This window comes from Gopherus evgoodei, chromosome 4 (genome assembly GCF_007399415.2).
Source record: "Gopherus evgoodei ecotype Sinaloan lineage chromosome 4, rGopEvg1_v1.p, whole genome shotgun sequence".
Taxonomy (NCBI): domain Eukaryota; kingdom Metazoa; phylum Chordata; order Testudines; family Testudinidae; genus Gopherus; species Gopherus evgoodei.
In genome coordinates this window covers 95,185,062-95,201,036 of record NC_044325.1, presented here as the reverse complement: position 1 = coordinate 95,201,036, position 15,975 = coordinate 95,185,062, and the positions used below count along the sequence as shown (strand labels likewise).

The window sequence follows — 15,975 nt, the reverse complement described above, 5'->3', positions numbered from 1 at the left end:
CCTTTTGTAGTTACTTAGAAGCAGATTAAAGGTGAATAATTTAATTAAATCTATGGTGACATCATCTTTTTATTTTGAAATGGACAAAGTGATAAAGAAGAAAGAGAAAATTAGAATAATCCAATGAATAACATTATGTGAAATATTGATTTTAAATGAGAATAAGTCACATAGGGCCATATTTTTAAAGGTATTTTAGGTGCTTAAAGATGCAATTAGGTGCATAACAGGATTATCAGAAGTGCTCAGGGGCTAAATTCCATTGATATCAAAGGGAGTTAGGTGCCTAGGTGCTTTTGAGAGTCCCATTGGATGCTTATCCACATCTTTAATCATCTAAATATCTTTTCAGATCTGGTTCCTAATTCTTAGCTAGTCAAGGCCATGATATTTCTCTAGAATCCTACAGAACACAGATTTACTGTTGGCATTTTCTAACTATTTGGGCTAAGAATTTCTTGTATTCAGACTGGTAAAACACTGAGACACATCCAAGAAGACTCCCATTGAAGTCAATAACTGAATTAAAAAAATGAGGAATCCTTGTGGCACCTTAGAGATTAACAATTTTATTTGAGCATAAGCTTTCATTGGTTAAAACCCACTTCATCAGCTAGTCATTTATCAATACTTCAGTCTGTTTTACTTTTTTATTATGAGATTTTCTGGGGGCTTATATTTTGAAACTTAATGAGCTATTTTAGCATGATTTTACAAGCGTTTAAAACGGTTTACTGTTTCCATTGATTATTGTCAAGGAAGCAGTTTGTTTATCTTCTTCTCTGACATCTGTGCTTGAACCGTCACAATGAGACTCCTATTCTGACTGGGGTTTTGGGCTCTGCCATAGAATATATTATTAATAGTAATAATAAAACTTGCTGTGCAGTCAGAAAACTGTAAAATATACAAGACATAATATAAACTTCATATGTAATGTTTTGCATAGAGCTCATATTTACTTATCATATTCAGCAGCAGATGAGAATACAGTCTTGTGATGAATACTATTCAAATTCTCTATTTTTTCCTTTAGCAAACAAATCTATTTTTTCTTTTAATACTAATTCTTTACACTTCTACTCTGCTGGGAACAGAGTTATGTCAGATTTATGGCAAGTCTCTGGATGTACAGCATGATCTGAAAAAGTAATTGAGTAGTTTATTGATGACATTTCACTTTTCCTATGTATTATGACAGATTAAATTTCTGTGCAAATAATTCCTGTATATAACTGTTTCACCCAAAACTGATAACTTGTCACTGGGGTCATTCTTGGAGTAAACAGAAAATACAACCATTGTTTTTAGAGAATGTTCCAGAAAATGGCTTCTCTTAGCCATTCTTTTATACATCTTCAAATTGCCAGCTTTAAGTTAATGGTGTAGAGTATTTAATAATTTCAATAACAATGGATAATAAACTACAACATGATAAATAACAATTGAAATTTATATTTTAAAAATAATTTTGCTTTTTCTAACTTCTCAAACTTGTGCTTCCCTCAGAAGCAGACTAGGAGAGTATGCAAATAGCATACATTTCATTTTATGTGTTTTGGCACATTTTTAGAATTGTTGTTCAGCATATTACTGTTTTCTTTGTTTAAAGTGACATTGACAACTCACAATTGGCTAATTTCACCAAAATGAAATAAAAGCATTTTAGTGAATTTGACCTGCCCCCTGAATACCTCTTATGTTAAAAAACAAAACAAAACCATACAAACCAAGGGCCCTTAGCTAGGATCTCTGATTATCTGAATATGTTTTTTCCTTTGTTGCTGTGTAAAAGACCCAAATGAACAATGGGAAATTGATTGACTGTACAGTGGAAACAATGAAACTATGAATATACAAAAGTGCTATCAAATGCACAAAGTAAACAAATTAGAAAAAGAGCAAAAATATATTTATCTCCAGTATATTTCAATTTACTTTTCTATTCTAGTTGTTACTTGTAAGTAAAAATATTAATATGGAAATAGGATTTTAAAAGTTGACTGTGTGCCTTTAAAAGAAATTTTACTAATAGGAGTATAAATGTAAGTTATTCATGCTTTATTAAATTTTAGTGTAATGTTGCTTACAGCTATGAGATGAATAAAGGAATACGTCAGTTTAAAGGTTGATCTATTGATCACAGACCTCATTGGATTTTTCCCATTAAGGTTCAGCCAATTAAACAAACTAGTATTTATTATTGTATTTTGACAAAATAATACCTAATTTGTCTGTTTTATCAAAATATATTTATATATTTAGTTATTGTTCATGAACATTAATCTGCAGTTTTCAGGTTTCAGAGTAGTAACCGTGTTCTTCGTTTATCCTTAGATGATTACCTGGGTGCTGATCATAATACTTATTTCTTCTGCCCAAATTGTTGTTTATTCCAATAGAAGAGCTAATATTGCAAGACAAATTCAATTTGGTTGCTGTCCATAACCCATAGGTTAATAAAGACAAGAAGATGGCTGGGGAGAGAATTAGTATCTGAGATTGAAGCACCTGAACTAAAGACTAAAGCCTAAAGGCTACTAGATTACTCATGTTCTTTCCGATATATAAAATGCAGTGGGTTTTAATATTTTCTGTCTTCGTTCTTTCAACAGCATTTCCATTATGATCACTGCCTTTGTATGTATAATCTCATTATTGTTTTTGAAGCTGTTTGATTTTGTTTCAGAAAGGTTAGCTTTGATTTTATTTCCATTTTTCAGCTCTCCCTTAAACCGTGTTCTAAGTTTGACCTTTGACAGAGTGACTGCAGCTAAAAAGGATGGTATCACAGTTATTTATAAAACTCTTCTGGATCCTAACGTTGATCTGCTGCCTGGATGTGACAAGTATATTAACTTCTGCTTTTTCAAAGTTCTCTGAAACCCTAAACCCAAGAATACAGAGAAAGAAAGGGAGAAATATAGAGGATGATTAAAATGTTGAAAAGCTAGTCTGCAAATCTTCCTATGAATGTGACAATTTGTAACATTTCAGTGCACAGTACAACACATCAGTACTTCATCATCAGCTCTTCATGAGGTTTCAATAGTTGTTAAAATTAATTTATTATACCTCATCCTTCAATTTTTACAAGATGTGACTAAAATAAGTAGGGGGCTGTTATCCCTGTTTTTTTCTTTTTTCAATAAAGAAATGTTGAGTCTAGTGGAGGATGACCCACTGGTCCAACAGGCCTTGTGCCATGGGGCCCTGATCAATTGCAGGGCTCCGGAAATTGGAGGCACTGGGCAGTCAGGTAGAGTGAAAACACGCCCATGCGCCCCCGACTCCGCTCTCCAGCTAGAGTGCTGGGCGAGTGAGGGAAGCCACTGCGCCCTGACCCCATTCCCTGGCTGGAGCAATGGGCAGGCGGGTGGAGTGGGGCAAGCCCCCGCTCCCCGACCCTGCTCCCTTCACTCCCGAGCAGGAATGCTGGGTGGGTGTGGCAAGCCCCGCACCCCAACCCCATTTTCCCGTCAGGAGTGCTGGGGCAGGGGACAAGAGACTGCAGGCAGAAAGGATGGGAAGGGGCCCCCACTTGCTCTGGTTCAGGAACCCCACAAAACCCTAATCTACCCCTGGTTGAGTCCTAATATAGTTTAGTTCCAGTACTCTTATTGAAATATAAATAAAAGACTTTGCTTTTACATTTGCTAAAATGCATTTTAAAACATTTACCTATGAAACATTTCATTTTAACTGTTAAAATGCTGAAAATAAAAGTAGTCAGCTAAATAGCTGCTTGTGCATTTTTCAACACTTTATGTAAATTTCGTATCCAGACCTCCTCTTTATGGAAACAGTTATGCACATGAGTAAATAACATTAAGCATGTGAGTAGTGCCATTCAGTTAAAGAGGTTACTCACATGATCAAGGCTACTCAAGTGCTTAAATGTCTGCAGAATCAGAGCCTATATTTCCACCATTACATATGCATATCAATTTAAAAATTCTAATTAGGACTGACTGTCACAATCAAAAAATGCACTTCACCTCTGCTGATCTCTGAGCCTGCCTCCCAATCCCTACTCTGTACAATAGGCACTATCAAATTAGTTCCTCTTTTATTTTCTGTTGGTATTGCCCACCTTTCTGCCTACTGCAGGATTGTTAAGATTCTCCAGAGTAAGTACTGGTGCCTTTCTCTGAGAGGCCCTAGCTACAGCTTCCATTTCACTGTAGCCTCCAGATCCTGCTGTCCTTTATACAACCACTGTTGCTTGGATTGAGATAGGAGGGACAGGGAAAGAGGGGAGGTCTTGCAGCACATGAGCACTTTTATATGTGGATGTCTAAGTGTTTTGAATACATAAGCACAAACATTTATGTAATCATGTAGACTTAAAAAATGTGTAGATCAGGGCAGATTTATTATTTCTGATTTTATATCAGTACGGGGTAACATTCTCCTTTTTCATATAATAAAGGGAAGACCTAAAAAGGAAAATGCAACACAGTTTTGTTTTCCTGTAATCTACTCCCATTACTACACAAAATTGTGTTTTTTAAAAATATTGGGTGAAATCCTGATCTCATGACGTCAGTGGCAAAACTCCCAACAATCAGGGCAACCAAGGATTCCCCTTCAGGCAACGAGCCAGCAAAGCTGGGTCAGTATCACCCTCCTTTCCCCCACTGTGCAGCTCACAGTGTAGATGGTGTGTTAGAAGTGTGACTAAGAGATAGGATGTGGTTGGAGTGTTGCTGTACTACAGTGATTCCCAGGTGTTGAAATGACCATTACTCCTGCCATCGTTAAGAGCAGTCTTGGAACTGCTTTAAGTTGCACGAGGGGTCAAATTAGTCCATGAATGCCTCTGATCAGGAGAGAGCAAAAGTAGTATAAAACCATCTTTTCTCTACCCCTTTGGGTTCCTTGCACCAAGTACAATTTGGTTGGACCGAACGACTGGGACCAAAGTGTCAAAATGTTGTCCATTGGATTTTAGGTTTAACTTTGATTTAAGCCTGTGTATAATTTATAATATTTAACTTAGCACACCTTATACTGAGCATTGCTTATACTTTTTTACTGTTTATAAGTCTTAATTATATGCTAACACACAGTTAACATATCTGAAAATATGTAAACTTTAGTTTAAATATAGAAGCTGTAGTAGTACTCTCTAAATAAAAAGTCCCAATAAAGAATCTTGTAATGACTTTTTTTATTCTCAGTTGGGAAGCTTGTACAGAATTTCCAGGCAACTTCCAGTGCACAAACCACCAGACACTTCAAAACTTGGAAAAGGTGGACATGAATAGCCATTTTATACAGTACAAGGTAAGTTTATTCTTTTTTGTTAGCACAAAATTGTTACATAGATTAAGTATGACTTTTTATATACCTGACTTTCACTTCCTATTTTGTGCAAGTTAGTATTTTGAATGTTCTAATTTCATTGATGTAACAAGTGTCCCATAAATGCAGACACTCCAAAGGTTAACATCCTTGCTTTTTACAAGAGATTTCAAAATGAAAGAAAATCAAAATTATTAGTCTAATACAGTAACTATTATTTGCTGTTTATATTTTGGTGGTGTTTGTATAAATTTTGAGTTCAGAATTTCATTTTGATACTGTAATTTTCTTTTGCATTTAAAGTTCCATAATACAGAAGGAATAAGCATATAAGCCTCACTTATCAAACCAAATGTATTTGGTAACTGAAAAAGTAGACCCAGGTCCTAATCTAATATTCATATAAACATCTGAGTAAAGTCATCTTGATTGTTCAAATCATTTAAATTAAGCCAGTTATTGTGACTACTTTAAGTTTACTTAGAAAAGCGAATAGAGTACAACTTTAAAGCTGTCATGCACCTTTTACATTGAGGCCTGGTCTACACTACGCGTTTAAACCGATTTTAGCAGCGTTAAACCGATTTAATGCCGCACCCGTCCACACTACGAGACCCTTTATATCGATATAAAAGGCTCTTTAAATGGGTTTCTGTACTCGTCCCCAACGAGGAGTAGTGCTAAAATCGGTTACCATATCATAGTGTGGCCGCAAATCAACAGTATTGGCCTCCGGGCAGTATCCCACAGTGCACCACTGTGACCACTCTGGACAGCAATCCGAACTCGGATGCACTGGCCAGGTAAACAGGAAAAGCCCTGCGAACTTTTGAATTGTATTTCCTGTTTGCCCAGTGTGGAGCTCTGATCAGCACGGGTGGTGATGCAGTCCCAAATCCAAAAAAAGCTCCAGCATGGACCATATGGGAGATACTGGGGAGACGAATCTGTTCTATCAGAGCTCCGTTACAGAAGACGAAATGCCAAAGCATTTGAAAAAAATCTCCAGGCTACACAGTGCTGCGTAACAAGCGTAACGGAAAGCCAAAGAATCAAATGGACACTCATGGGGGAGGGAGGGGGTAAGGAGGACTTCAGCTATCCCACAGTCCACAGCAGTCTCCGAAAAGTATTTGCATTCTTGGTTGAGCTCCCAATGCCTGTAGGTTCAAACACATTGTCCGGCGTGGTTCAGGGTATAGCTCATCAATTTACTCCCTCCCCACCCCACGTGAAAGAAAAGGGAAAAAAATCGTTTCTTGACTTTTTTTAATGTCACCCTGTGTGTACTGAATGCTGCTGGTAGACGCGATGCTGCAGCAGTAAAGAGCAGTATCTGCTCCTCTTCCCTCCCCGTGGCAGACGGTACAATATGCTTGATTGCTGCAGTACCATCATCTGCCCGTGAGTGCTCCTGGCTGGCCTCAGGTGAGGCTGGCTGAGGGGGGTGCCTGGGTAAAAATAGGAATGACTCCCCATCATTCCCAGTAGATGGTACAGAACGGCTGGTAACCGTCCTCATCATAGCAACTGGGGGCTGAGCTTCAATCAGCCCCCTCCCTTTCATGTGTAAAGAAAAGATTCCTATACTGCCTGGCTATCATAGCAGCAAGAGGCTGGGCTCCTCTCCCCTGCCACCGTTTAATGTCCTGCCTGGACTATCATAGCAACTGGAGGCTGCCTCCCCCTCATTTTATCTCACTAACAAGTCACTGTTTCATTCCTGCATTCTTTATAACTTCATGACACAAATGGGGGGGACACTGCCACGGTAGCCCAGGAAGATTGGGGAGGAGGGAAGCAACAGGTGGGGTTGTTGCAGGGGCACCCCCCTAGAATGGCATGCAGCTCATCATTTCTGCGGGATCTGACACGGAGCGGCTGTGCTCTCTGGTTCTCTGGTACACTGGTTCTCTAGTACACTTGCCCCATATTCTAGGCAGGACTGACTCTATTTTTAGATACCATAAAGGAGGGATTGACTCAGGGAGTCTTTCCCATTTTTGCCTTTGCACCCCCGGCCGACCTCAGCCAGGGGCACCCATGATAGCAGCAGACGGTACAGAAAGACAGATAACCGTCATCTCATTGCCAATTTACAATGGCAGCAGACGGTACAGAATGAGTGATAACCATCTCTGCTATCATGCAAAAGCAAATGAATGCTGCTGTGCGCTGCAGTATCGCCTCTGTCAGCGGCATCCAGTACACATACGGTGATAATAAAGAAAGCTGAACGGGCGCCATGGTTGCCGTGCTGACGTCTGCCAGACCAATCCAGGGAAATAGGGCATGAAATGATTGTCTGCCGTTGCTTTCCTGGACGAAGGAATGAGTGATGACACTTACCCAGAACCACCTGCAACAATGATTTTGCCCCATCAGGCACTGGGATCTCAACCCAGAATTCTAAGGGCGGGAGACTGCGGGAACTATGGGATAGCTACGGAATAGCTACCCACAGTGCAAAGCTCCAGAAATCGACGCTAGCCTTGGACCATGGATGCACTCCACCGAATTAATGTGCTTAGTGTGGCCGCATGCACTTGACTTTATACAATCTGTTTTACAAAACCGGTTTATGTAAAATCGGAATAATCCCGTAGTGTAGACGTACCCTGAGTCTATTAAAGTTTTTTCTCACAGATTCTTCACAAACAAAGAGGCAGCTTATTCCAGAGTGGAAGGAAGTGGCATTCTATTCTTTCCTGAACCACTGACTAGCTATGTGATCATGGGAAAGTCAGTTTACTTCCCTGAGCCTGTTTCCTCTTCCACATGTTGTCTTTCTTGTCTATTTAAAATGTTAAATCCTTGGAGCAGGGATTGTCTCTCCCTTTAGACAGTGCCAGCACAGCTCTGTGATACAAATAATAATACTGAGACAAACCTTGTTCCTGACCCCCAATGGCAAATAAAGTTCAATAGACACAGAACTGCACCAGATTGCTCCCCTAAATGCCAGAACTGCACCAGATTGCTCCCCCTAAAGCTGCTTCTGTGACAGTGTAAAGGGTTGTTTCCTGTGTAGTGGGGCAACAGCATAATTTACTGTGTTCAAGTTATGGTTATCTAAAGCACCATTTTTATGTTGTCACAGCCCTAAACCTATGCTTAAACATGGCGTCTGTTTGGCCAATTGTCAGTCAAAAGGTCACATTGGTACCGTGTGCAACACCGCAGTGCCATGTGCTTATTCCCACTCTTTTCCCTGGTCACCTAAGCGTCAGACTTGCCGTGTGCAAAAATGCCAGTGTGCCTGTTCTCGAACCTTCTGTCGGTCAAAAGGTCAAGTTAGTGCTGTGTGCAAAAGCATAGGGCTATGTGGAAAAGTAGTGTGCCGGGTGCAGTTGTCATTGACGTAGAGGCACCAGCTCGGAACCTGGTGGTGAAGGGCTCGGGGCCAATCAGACGCTGACACGAGTAAGAGTCTCGAATAAAACTAAGTCTTGCGCCAAAATCTGTAGGAGTATCCACGGGTTAGCTCAAAGGCCTGATCACCCTTTCAGCCAAGGTCTCCTCCGGATTTAGCTGGCTCAGGTCCTGTCGATTCACTTTCTTTTTGGATTATTTTCCCGCCAATTCATCATGCCCTTGGTGTCTGTACTGCTGGTCAGCTGCGCCTGGAGTGTGCTGTAAATACTCTGTTTGTTTAACTTCTTCCCTTTTTCCCCTCCCCTACTTGATACCAAGTTGTGTATATAGTATATAAGAGTCAAATTGATGTATTGATTGCTATTGTGATTAATTGTTGTATTTTACAATATTCGGTTAATGTGTGCACAGTTTACTTAGTTTTGTGTATCTGTTCTGGATTTTAGTAAGCAGTTGATTATAGACTGCTTGGTTTCTTTTGTTTGGATGTAAATAGACTGTTTCAAGTTGTGTGTATATTCTTGTTCTGGAGTATTGTTAGTTGGTAAAAGTGCTCCTCCCCAGCCCAAGTTGCAACTTATCCCCATTAATAAACAACTACTTGGTTTTGAATTTCAACCTGTCACGTTCTGATTTTCCTCCCTCAATCAAATCCTGACCCGAACCTGCATTGGTCTCGGGCATAGTTACCTGATATTGTTTATATATTAGTACATTGTTTTGATTATGCTTCTGGTGTCTGGTATAAATGTGTTCCAAAATGACCTTGAGATGCAAATCTATAGATCAGCAATGGGGAAAAGATAAAACATCGAATACTACTAATTCCTACCTACAGTAAAATATGAGAAACAAACCTGAGGAGATAAAGAATGGGATGTTAATAGAAGATTAAAACTACAGCTTGGCTAAACCTATTGAGAGAGCTGTCACGAGCTGAGGCCTAGCCAGGGGAGCGTATACATTGGAAACAGGTGAGAGTATCCAACAATTACACATCTGGGGTGAACATGTATTGTGAATGATAATTTGATATCCTCAAGAGAGCTAAATTCAGGGCAGAGGTGCTGGATACCTACAGTATTTTGTATTTGCGAACCTTGGAGCTCAATGGGTGCAGAAGACACTAAGAAGATTACACACTAAAAAGGCAAAAGGCTCAGATGTTCTGGATACATACATTTTTAAATTGACTTCAGGTATAGATATTATTGCTCAACCTCTAGCTGTTCTTGTCAATAGAAGATTAAAATAAAACATTTCCCGCTGAGTAGAATTTATGACATACAATCCCAATGCGTGCATCTGGGACTACAGATAACCCTGACAATTACAACCTGTTGCTCTTTTGTCACTATGAGGAAGATTGGCCTATACATCAGCAAGGTGGGATAGATGACCATCAGTAGATGTCATCCTTGGGCACTTTCTTAGGTCAGGTTATTTGTCCATTCATACTGCTTTTGTGGAATTCATCATATTGTACTGTTAACAAAGGAAGTCTTGGAGAAACTGTAATTTTGGACCTTACACACACTTCTATATGCTTGACCTTTTACTGAGCATGTAGAGCAATTTAAACTTTAGTGCACAAGTTCCTGAATTGTTTCACTCATATTTGTGACATAATGATAAAATTTCAAGGTGCTGTATAAGGCTTTAAGTCCTCAGTTCCCACTAATGTTAAAAGAAGTTGTACATTCTTCTCAGTCAATCAACGTTGGATAAAATTCACCCCGTGCAGAGATCCAGCTCATGGCCTAAGTACCACTTGAGTCCTCTGTTTAATACTTTTAATACAATTATTTTGTCAATTCAAGTCCTCTAAACATATCACACAAAGGCTGTCATATTAAAAAAGAGTACTAAGAAAAAAAATCCCACTGCACTGGTACATGTTTCACTGGCAAGTAGACGTTGCTACCACCATTTGACAATATTCCCACTTGAAGTTTCTGTTTCTTGTTTTAAAAAAGATATAAAATCCAAGCAACTCTCCTTCCAGGAACTAAACTATTCATATTCAGGAAATATGAAATCAGCTATAATACATCATCTTCCAAACCATTCATCCAAATCTGTCATCTCTACTTTTATTTTGATGCTCATTCAAAAGAAGTTACAGCAGCTTCATTTTGAGAATGTGATATATATTTCAAATATTAAACTATATGTATTTGTTGAAGATTATTAATCTTCTTATGTTATTAATATATAATATAGTCTTCAACAATAACCTAGTTTAGCCAGAAAAGAAATATTGAAGCCTAAATGCCTTCTGATAGAAACTCTGATCAATGATTTAGAAATCTTCTCGGGCATGATGTATTAATCCTGGCCAAGTCCAAAAGGATATGAACCCTCACCACCCTTATATTTTAGAAAACCTTTGCACTTCCACACTACTTGTATAACTGTCTCTCTATCAGTAATAGAAATGAGAGTCACAAATTAAATTTCAACTTAAAAAGAAGATGGATGAGCATAATAGATGACCTATTCTTTAATGGGATTCTAAAATATTTAAGAGTGTGGTGAAAAGGAAAGATTTTCAGAAGCACCCAAATGGATGTCAGTTTTTGCTCAGAACTCACTTCAGGTGCTTTAAAAAGTCTCACCTTGCATTCAGCATCTAATATAAATTCTAAAAATCTTCAGATAATGGTAACTTACAAATATAAAACTAGCTGTTTTGAGGTTATTATCTTTATTCTGTGATATAAAGTAGCACTATATTAAGAACTCCAATTAATCTTTAAACTATCATTCATTGAAGCTCTACAACAGGGATCGGCAACCTTTCAGAAGTGCTATGTTGAGTCTTCATTTATTCACTCTAATTTAAGGTTTCACATGCCAGTAATACATTTTAACGTTTTGGAAGGTCTCTTTCGATAAGTCTATATATATAACTAAACTATTGTTGTATGTAAAGTAAATAAGGTTTTTAAATGTTTAAGAAGCTTCATTTAAAATAAAATTAAAACGCAGAGCCTCCTGGACCGGTGGCCAGGACCTGGGCAGTGTGAATGCCACTGAAAATCAGCTTGCGTGTCACCTTCGGCACATGTGCCATCGGTTGCCTACCACTGCTCTGCAATATTAAATCCCAATGCATTTGTACATGTACCAAGAGATTCTACTTTTTATCAAAGTCAAGTAATTTCAAATTAAAAGAATCAGTCTTATAGCCCATTAAAGACAGCAGCCATGTGACTTTATATATGTTTTTTAAAAAATTGATGCTGACAATTATCTTCTTGGACATTCTCTATTGCAATGCCTGGAAAAAAATTAACATGAAGAGAAAGATAAAATAAGAAAACTTTTTTTCTCCGACCACTTTTCCCTATACCAGTTGCCACTGGCCTGTTTCTCCTCTCATTTGCACCAGTCATATACTAGTGTAATTCTACTGATTTCATTGGAATTACTCTTGAATTACACTGGTATAAGTGAGAGGAGAACTGCATATTTATTAGTGTCTTTCTCTTAGTTGGTCATTGGTTATCTCTTGAAAGACAATTTAACAAATGGAAAGAAAGTAATAAAGTAATATTTCATTTAAGTTTAACACAGTCAACTTGGACTCTGGTTAGAAAGCTGATGTAACTGGGCAGAGGAGAATTACCCTACTAGCAGGGAATATCCTTCAGTGGCATCCTTCAGAACTTCCCTGCTGTTGTCATTAAGGGTGTATTAAGAGGAGAGGCAAGACTACAGCACTGAGAAATAGCAACAACATCCCCTCTACCAAAAGACCTCTAGAGGGCCAGCCCTCTCCAGAAAGCCAAAAAGGGATTGTGATTGCTGGAGAGACGATGTGGCCAGAATGGTCAAACAGTGCACGGATTCAGCACATCCTCGGAGCAGCCTCTACCAGTAAGGCTCCTATATTGCCCAGTCCATAGTTAAATCTGTTAACTATTAGCTGGCAGGAAACAGGGTTGAGGATAGCTAATATTCTCACCTGTCCTTCTCAGCGTGACTCCTCCACAAGGCCCAGACTCTCAAAGAGATGTATAATTTGCACCTCCCTCCATTGCTTTCAGTCAATTAATCTGACCTTGTAACTTCAATGCTATCACTCCCTTAGAAAATTCCTCCTCAATATAAAAATGCATCATTCACAATGTGCAGTAATACCTACAGTCAGCTCACTTAAATGCATATTTATAGTGCTGTGTAAATCATTGGCTCTCAACCTTTCCAAACTACTGTGCCCCTTTCAGGAATCTGATTTGTCTTGTATACCCCAAGTTTCACCTCACTTAAAAACTACTGCTTACAAAACACACCTAAAAATACAAGTGTCACAGCAACCTATTACTGAAAAATTGCTTACTTTCACATTTTACCATATAATTATAAATAAATCAATTGAAATATAAATATTGTGCTTACATTTCAATGTATAGAATATAGAGCAGTATAAACAAATCATTGTCTGCCTGAAATTTTAGTGTGTACTGACTTCACTAATGGCTTTTATGTAGCCTGTTGTAAAACTAGTCAAATAAGTAAGATGAGTTGATTGTAACCCCTGGAAGACCTCTGTACACCCCCAGGGGTACATATACCCCCGGTTGAGAACCAGTAGCTGTGAATAATAACACTAAAGTACAAGTCCCTTTTTACAGACCAAGTCTCAGCTAATGTTAGTGAATGAATTTTTTCAGATGTTGTCTATGGTAACTTGGCTTTCCTCATACAATTTCCAATATTGTTTATGGCTGCATCATATGCTTTATCCCTTTGCCTTTTTTCTGAAAGGAAGAATTTTCAAGTAATAATTTTATTAGAGGGTGGAATGGATGTTTTGCTTGTTTCTATCTGTGGGCTTATGTTTAATAGCATGTATGACAGAAACGAGGTACTCTGGTATGTGATATTATAGCTTAGCATAGCACAGCACATGCTATGAATATAATTTTCAATGCACTTTCTAATGCTTTTTTGAGCACTTTAGCTCACTCAAGTTGCATATCTTCAGTTCACTGTCATAGGCTGCTAGTTTGAAGCAAAACTATCAAATATAATGAAGGTGAAATCTCAAATAAAAGTTAATGGCCATTGTTGCTTCTATGGGGTGCCATTGCCCGAAGCTCTGCAGGGTGTTAACATCATCTGAAGCTGGTGAGAGGAACATGCTGTTGCTTCTTTATCTAGTTGTCACTTGGGTACTGTCCACTTTATTATCTCCTGGTGAACAGCATGTGTTAGTCCTGAGTGCCAGCCTGTGATGAATACAAAGGGCTAATGCTTCCTCACTGCTGCACCACTAAACCCAATGTTAAAAGATTAAAACCTGTTGGTAGTGATAACAAGAGTATAGGGACTTGCAGCAGGTGTTATACAAAGAGGCACACATCATAATGATACTTGTGTCTAATTCCAACCCAAACAATCTTCTACCCAGTTGTAGTGAAACCTCTGATATCTGATAGCAATTCATAATAGTGAGGTTGAGTAAGAGTGCTGTCTTAAGCCTGGAGCCTTTGGAGGAGGATTAGTAAATATTCATTGTCATTGTACAATAACTGTGGGGATTCCCTTGTAAGATCTGCCTGCTGCTGGCTAACGGTATTACGAAATCAAATATCTCTGTACCAGATGTGTTTTATGTTCTGCTTCTGCTGCTTTGCCAGCCTCATTTGCTTTCAGAAGGGAGTGGATTAGAAGTATGTCAACAACACATTTTTCCCACATCGCTATTTTTATCTAATATCTCATTTCAGGCTGGGATTTTTGTTTTTCCCCCCTTCTTTTTGAGTGCTTATTTGAGTTCTGAACATCCTTTCTAATTAGGCTTTTCTGTTCATTTGCAATTCAAAAGCCCCACCAACAGTAGCTGATGCATGTGGGCACAAGCTCGTAGCAGATAGTTTCATTCCTACATCTCTCTGGTTTAAAAAATGGTTCTGTTGAAATCAAAGTAATTTATTTCCAGTGAAACTTTAATCACCTCGCCAAGTACATAGGGCCAATATCAGCTGCAATAACTACATTATCCTTACTGGAATTACTGTTGGCCCATTGATTTTATCCTAATCACAAGAGATACTGATCATTGTATTTCAGACTTGTTAGAAGTATATAACACTTCCAATACAGAAATCGTAGGTTAAATCTCCATTATATTGATCTGCTGTCTTGTGGTTATACAAAATATTTGGGTCATAAATTTCATGGAAGCAGTCATTGAACAGTGAGTGTTTTGGCTTATACATCAGTAGTCCTTATATTATAGATCAAGCACTGCTAATTTAGACACAGTCTCATTTAAAATAAGTATTATTCCATCCAGGTGGGATCTGAGGGTGAACAATGAGTCTATTCATTTCCTTTCACTTCCTCTTACATAGGAAGCAAATATTGTTTTTTGTTACTACAGCCTTGTCTTAGAAGCTTATAAAGATGTCGAATAATGTGGTTCATTCAAAAGCTTTTCTTTCCTCAAACATTTAAACAAGGGTCACATGCAAGTGTTAAGACAGATGGACCTCCAGTGTTTGTTGGAAGCATGATTGGCCTCTACAGAAAGCATTCTCTGAGGACAAAAGGATCTTGTCAGTCACTTGGTATTGAGACTTTTAAGATTTCACTTCAAGTAATAGATTGTGCCCAATCGTATTCACTTAAAGTACAGCTTGTATTATTCTGGCAAAGATACACATTTTGGGTCTCCTAAAAGCATACTAAGCATATTTTATTTATATGAGATTATTTTTTTTTAATATTGTCACTATATAGCCAAAAATAACAGAAGATCTTGTCACCTTTCTTATCATCATCTTCAGTTCTTATAAATATTCAGGGCCAGATCTTCAGCTGCATTAGCTTCAGAGGAGTTATACAGATTTACACCATCTGAGGATCTGGTCCTCAGTTGTTAATCAGAATGAAAATCTGTTTTGATGCTATCATGCTCCTTTCCTTCAGGATGAAGGGGCTATTTCTTTCATCAAAGACTAATGGAACCTATAAGGATTCAAGGCTCTGAGGGAAGAATACTCTCTTGTGGCAGACTGCTCTGCTGATCTATGAGAGACATTATAATGATCTGTTATCCTTAACTATTTATACAGTGACTCCTAAACACCTGCTTCCTTGCACTCATCCTGGAAATCACTAAGTGACCTACAACTGCTAAAGTGGGAGGAATTCAGGGTAGGGACCTTGTGTTTGTATAGCATAATAAGCCTCTGATCCAAACTGGGGTTTCAGGGTCCTACTGTATTATTAGTTATTATTGAATATTTATAATATAATGCATATAATATGTCCAGAGGG

The 15,975-nt window shown here is 38.4% G+C and overlaps 1 protein-coding gene across 1 annotated transcript in view; it reads left to right on the top strand.

Annotated features, from left to right (window-relative positions):
• The window catches only part of DCDC1 (doublecortin domain containing 1), a 426,134-nt gene that overhangs the window by 209,974 nt on the left and 200,185 nt on the right, over positions 1-15,975 (top strand). The window contains 2 exon segments of the mRNA XM_030562124.1: positions 2,724-2,849; positions 5,184-5,289. Of these exon segments, the coding sequence (XP_030417984.1) occupies positions 2,724-2,849; positions 5,184-5,289 (232 nt within the window).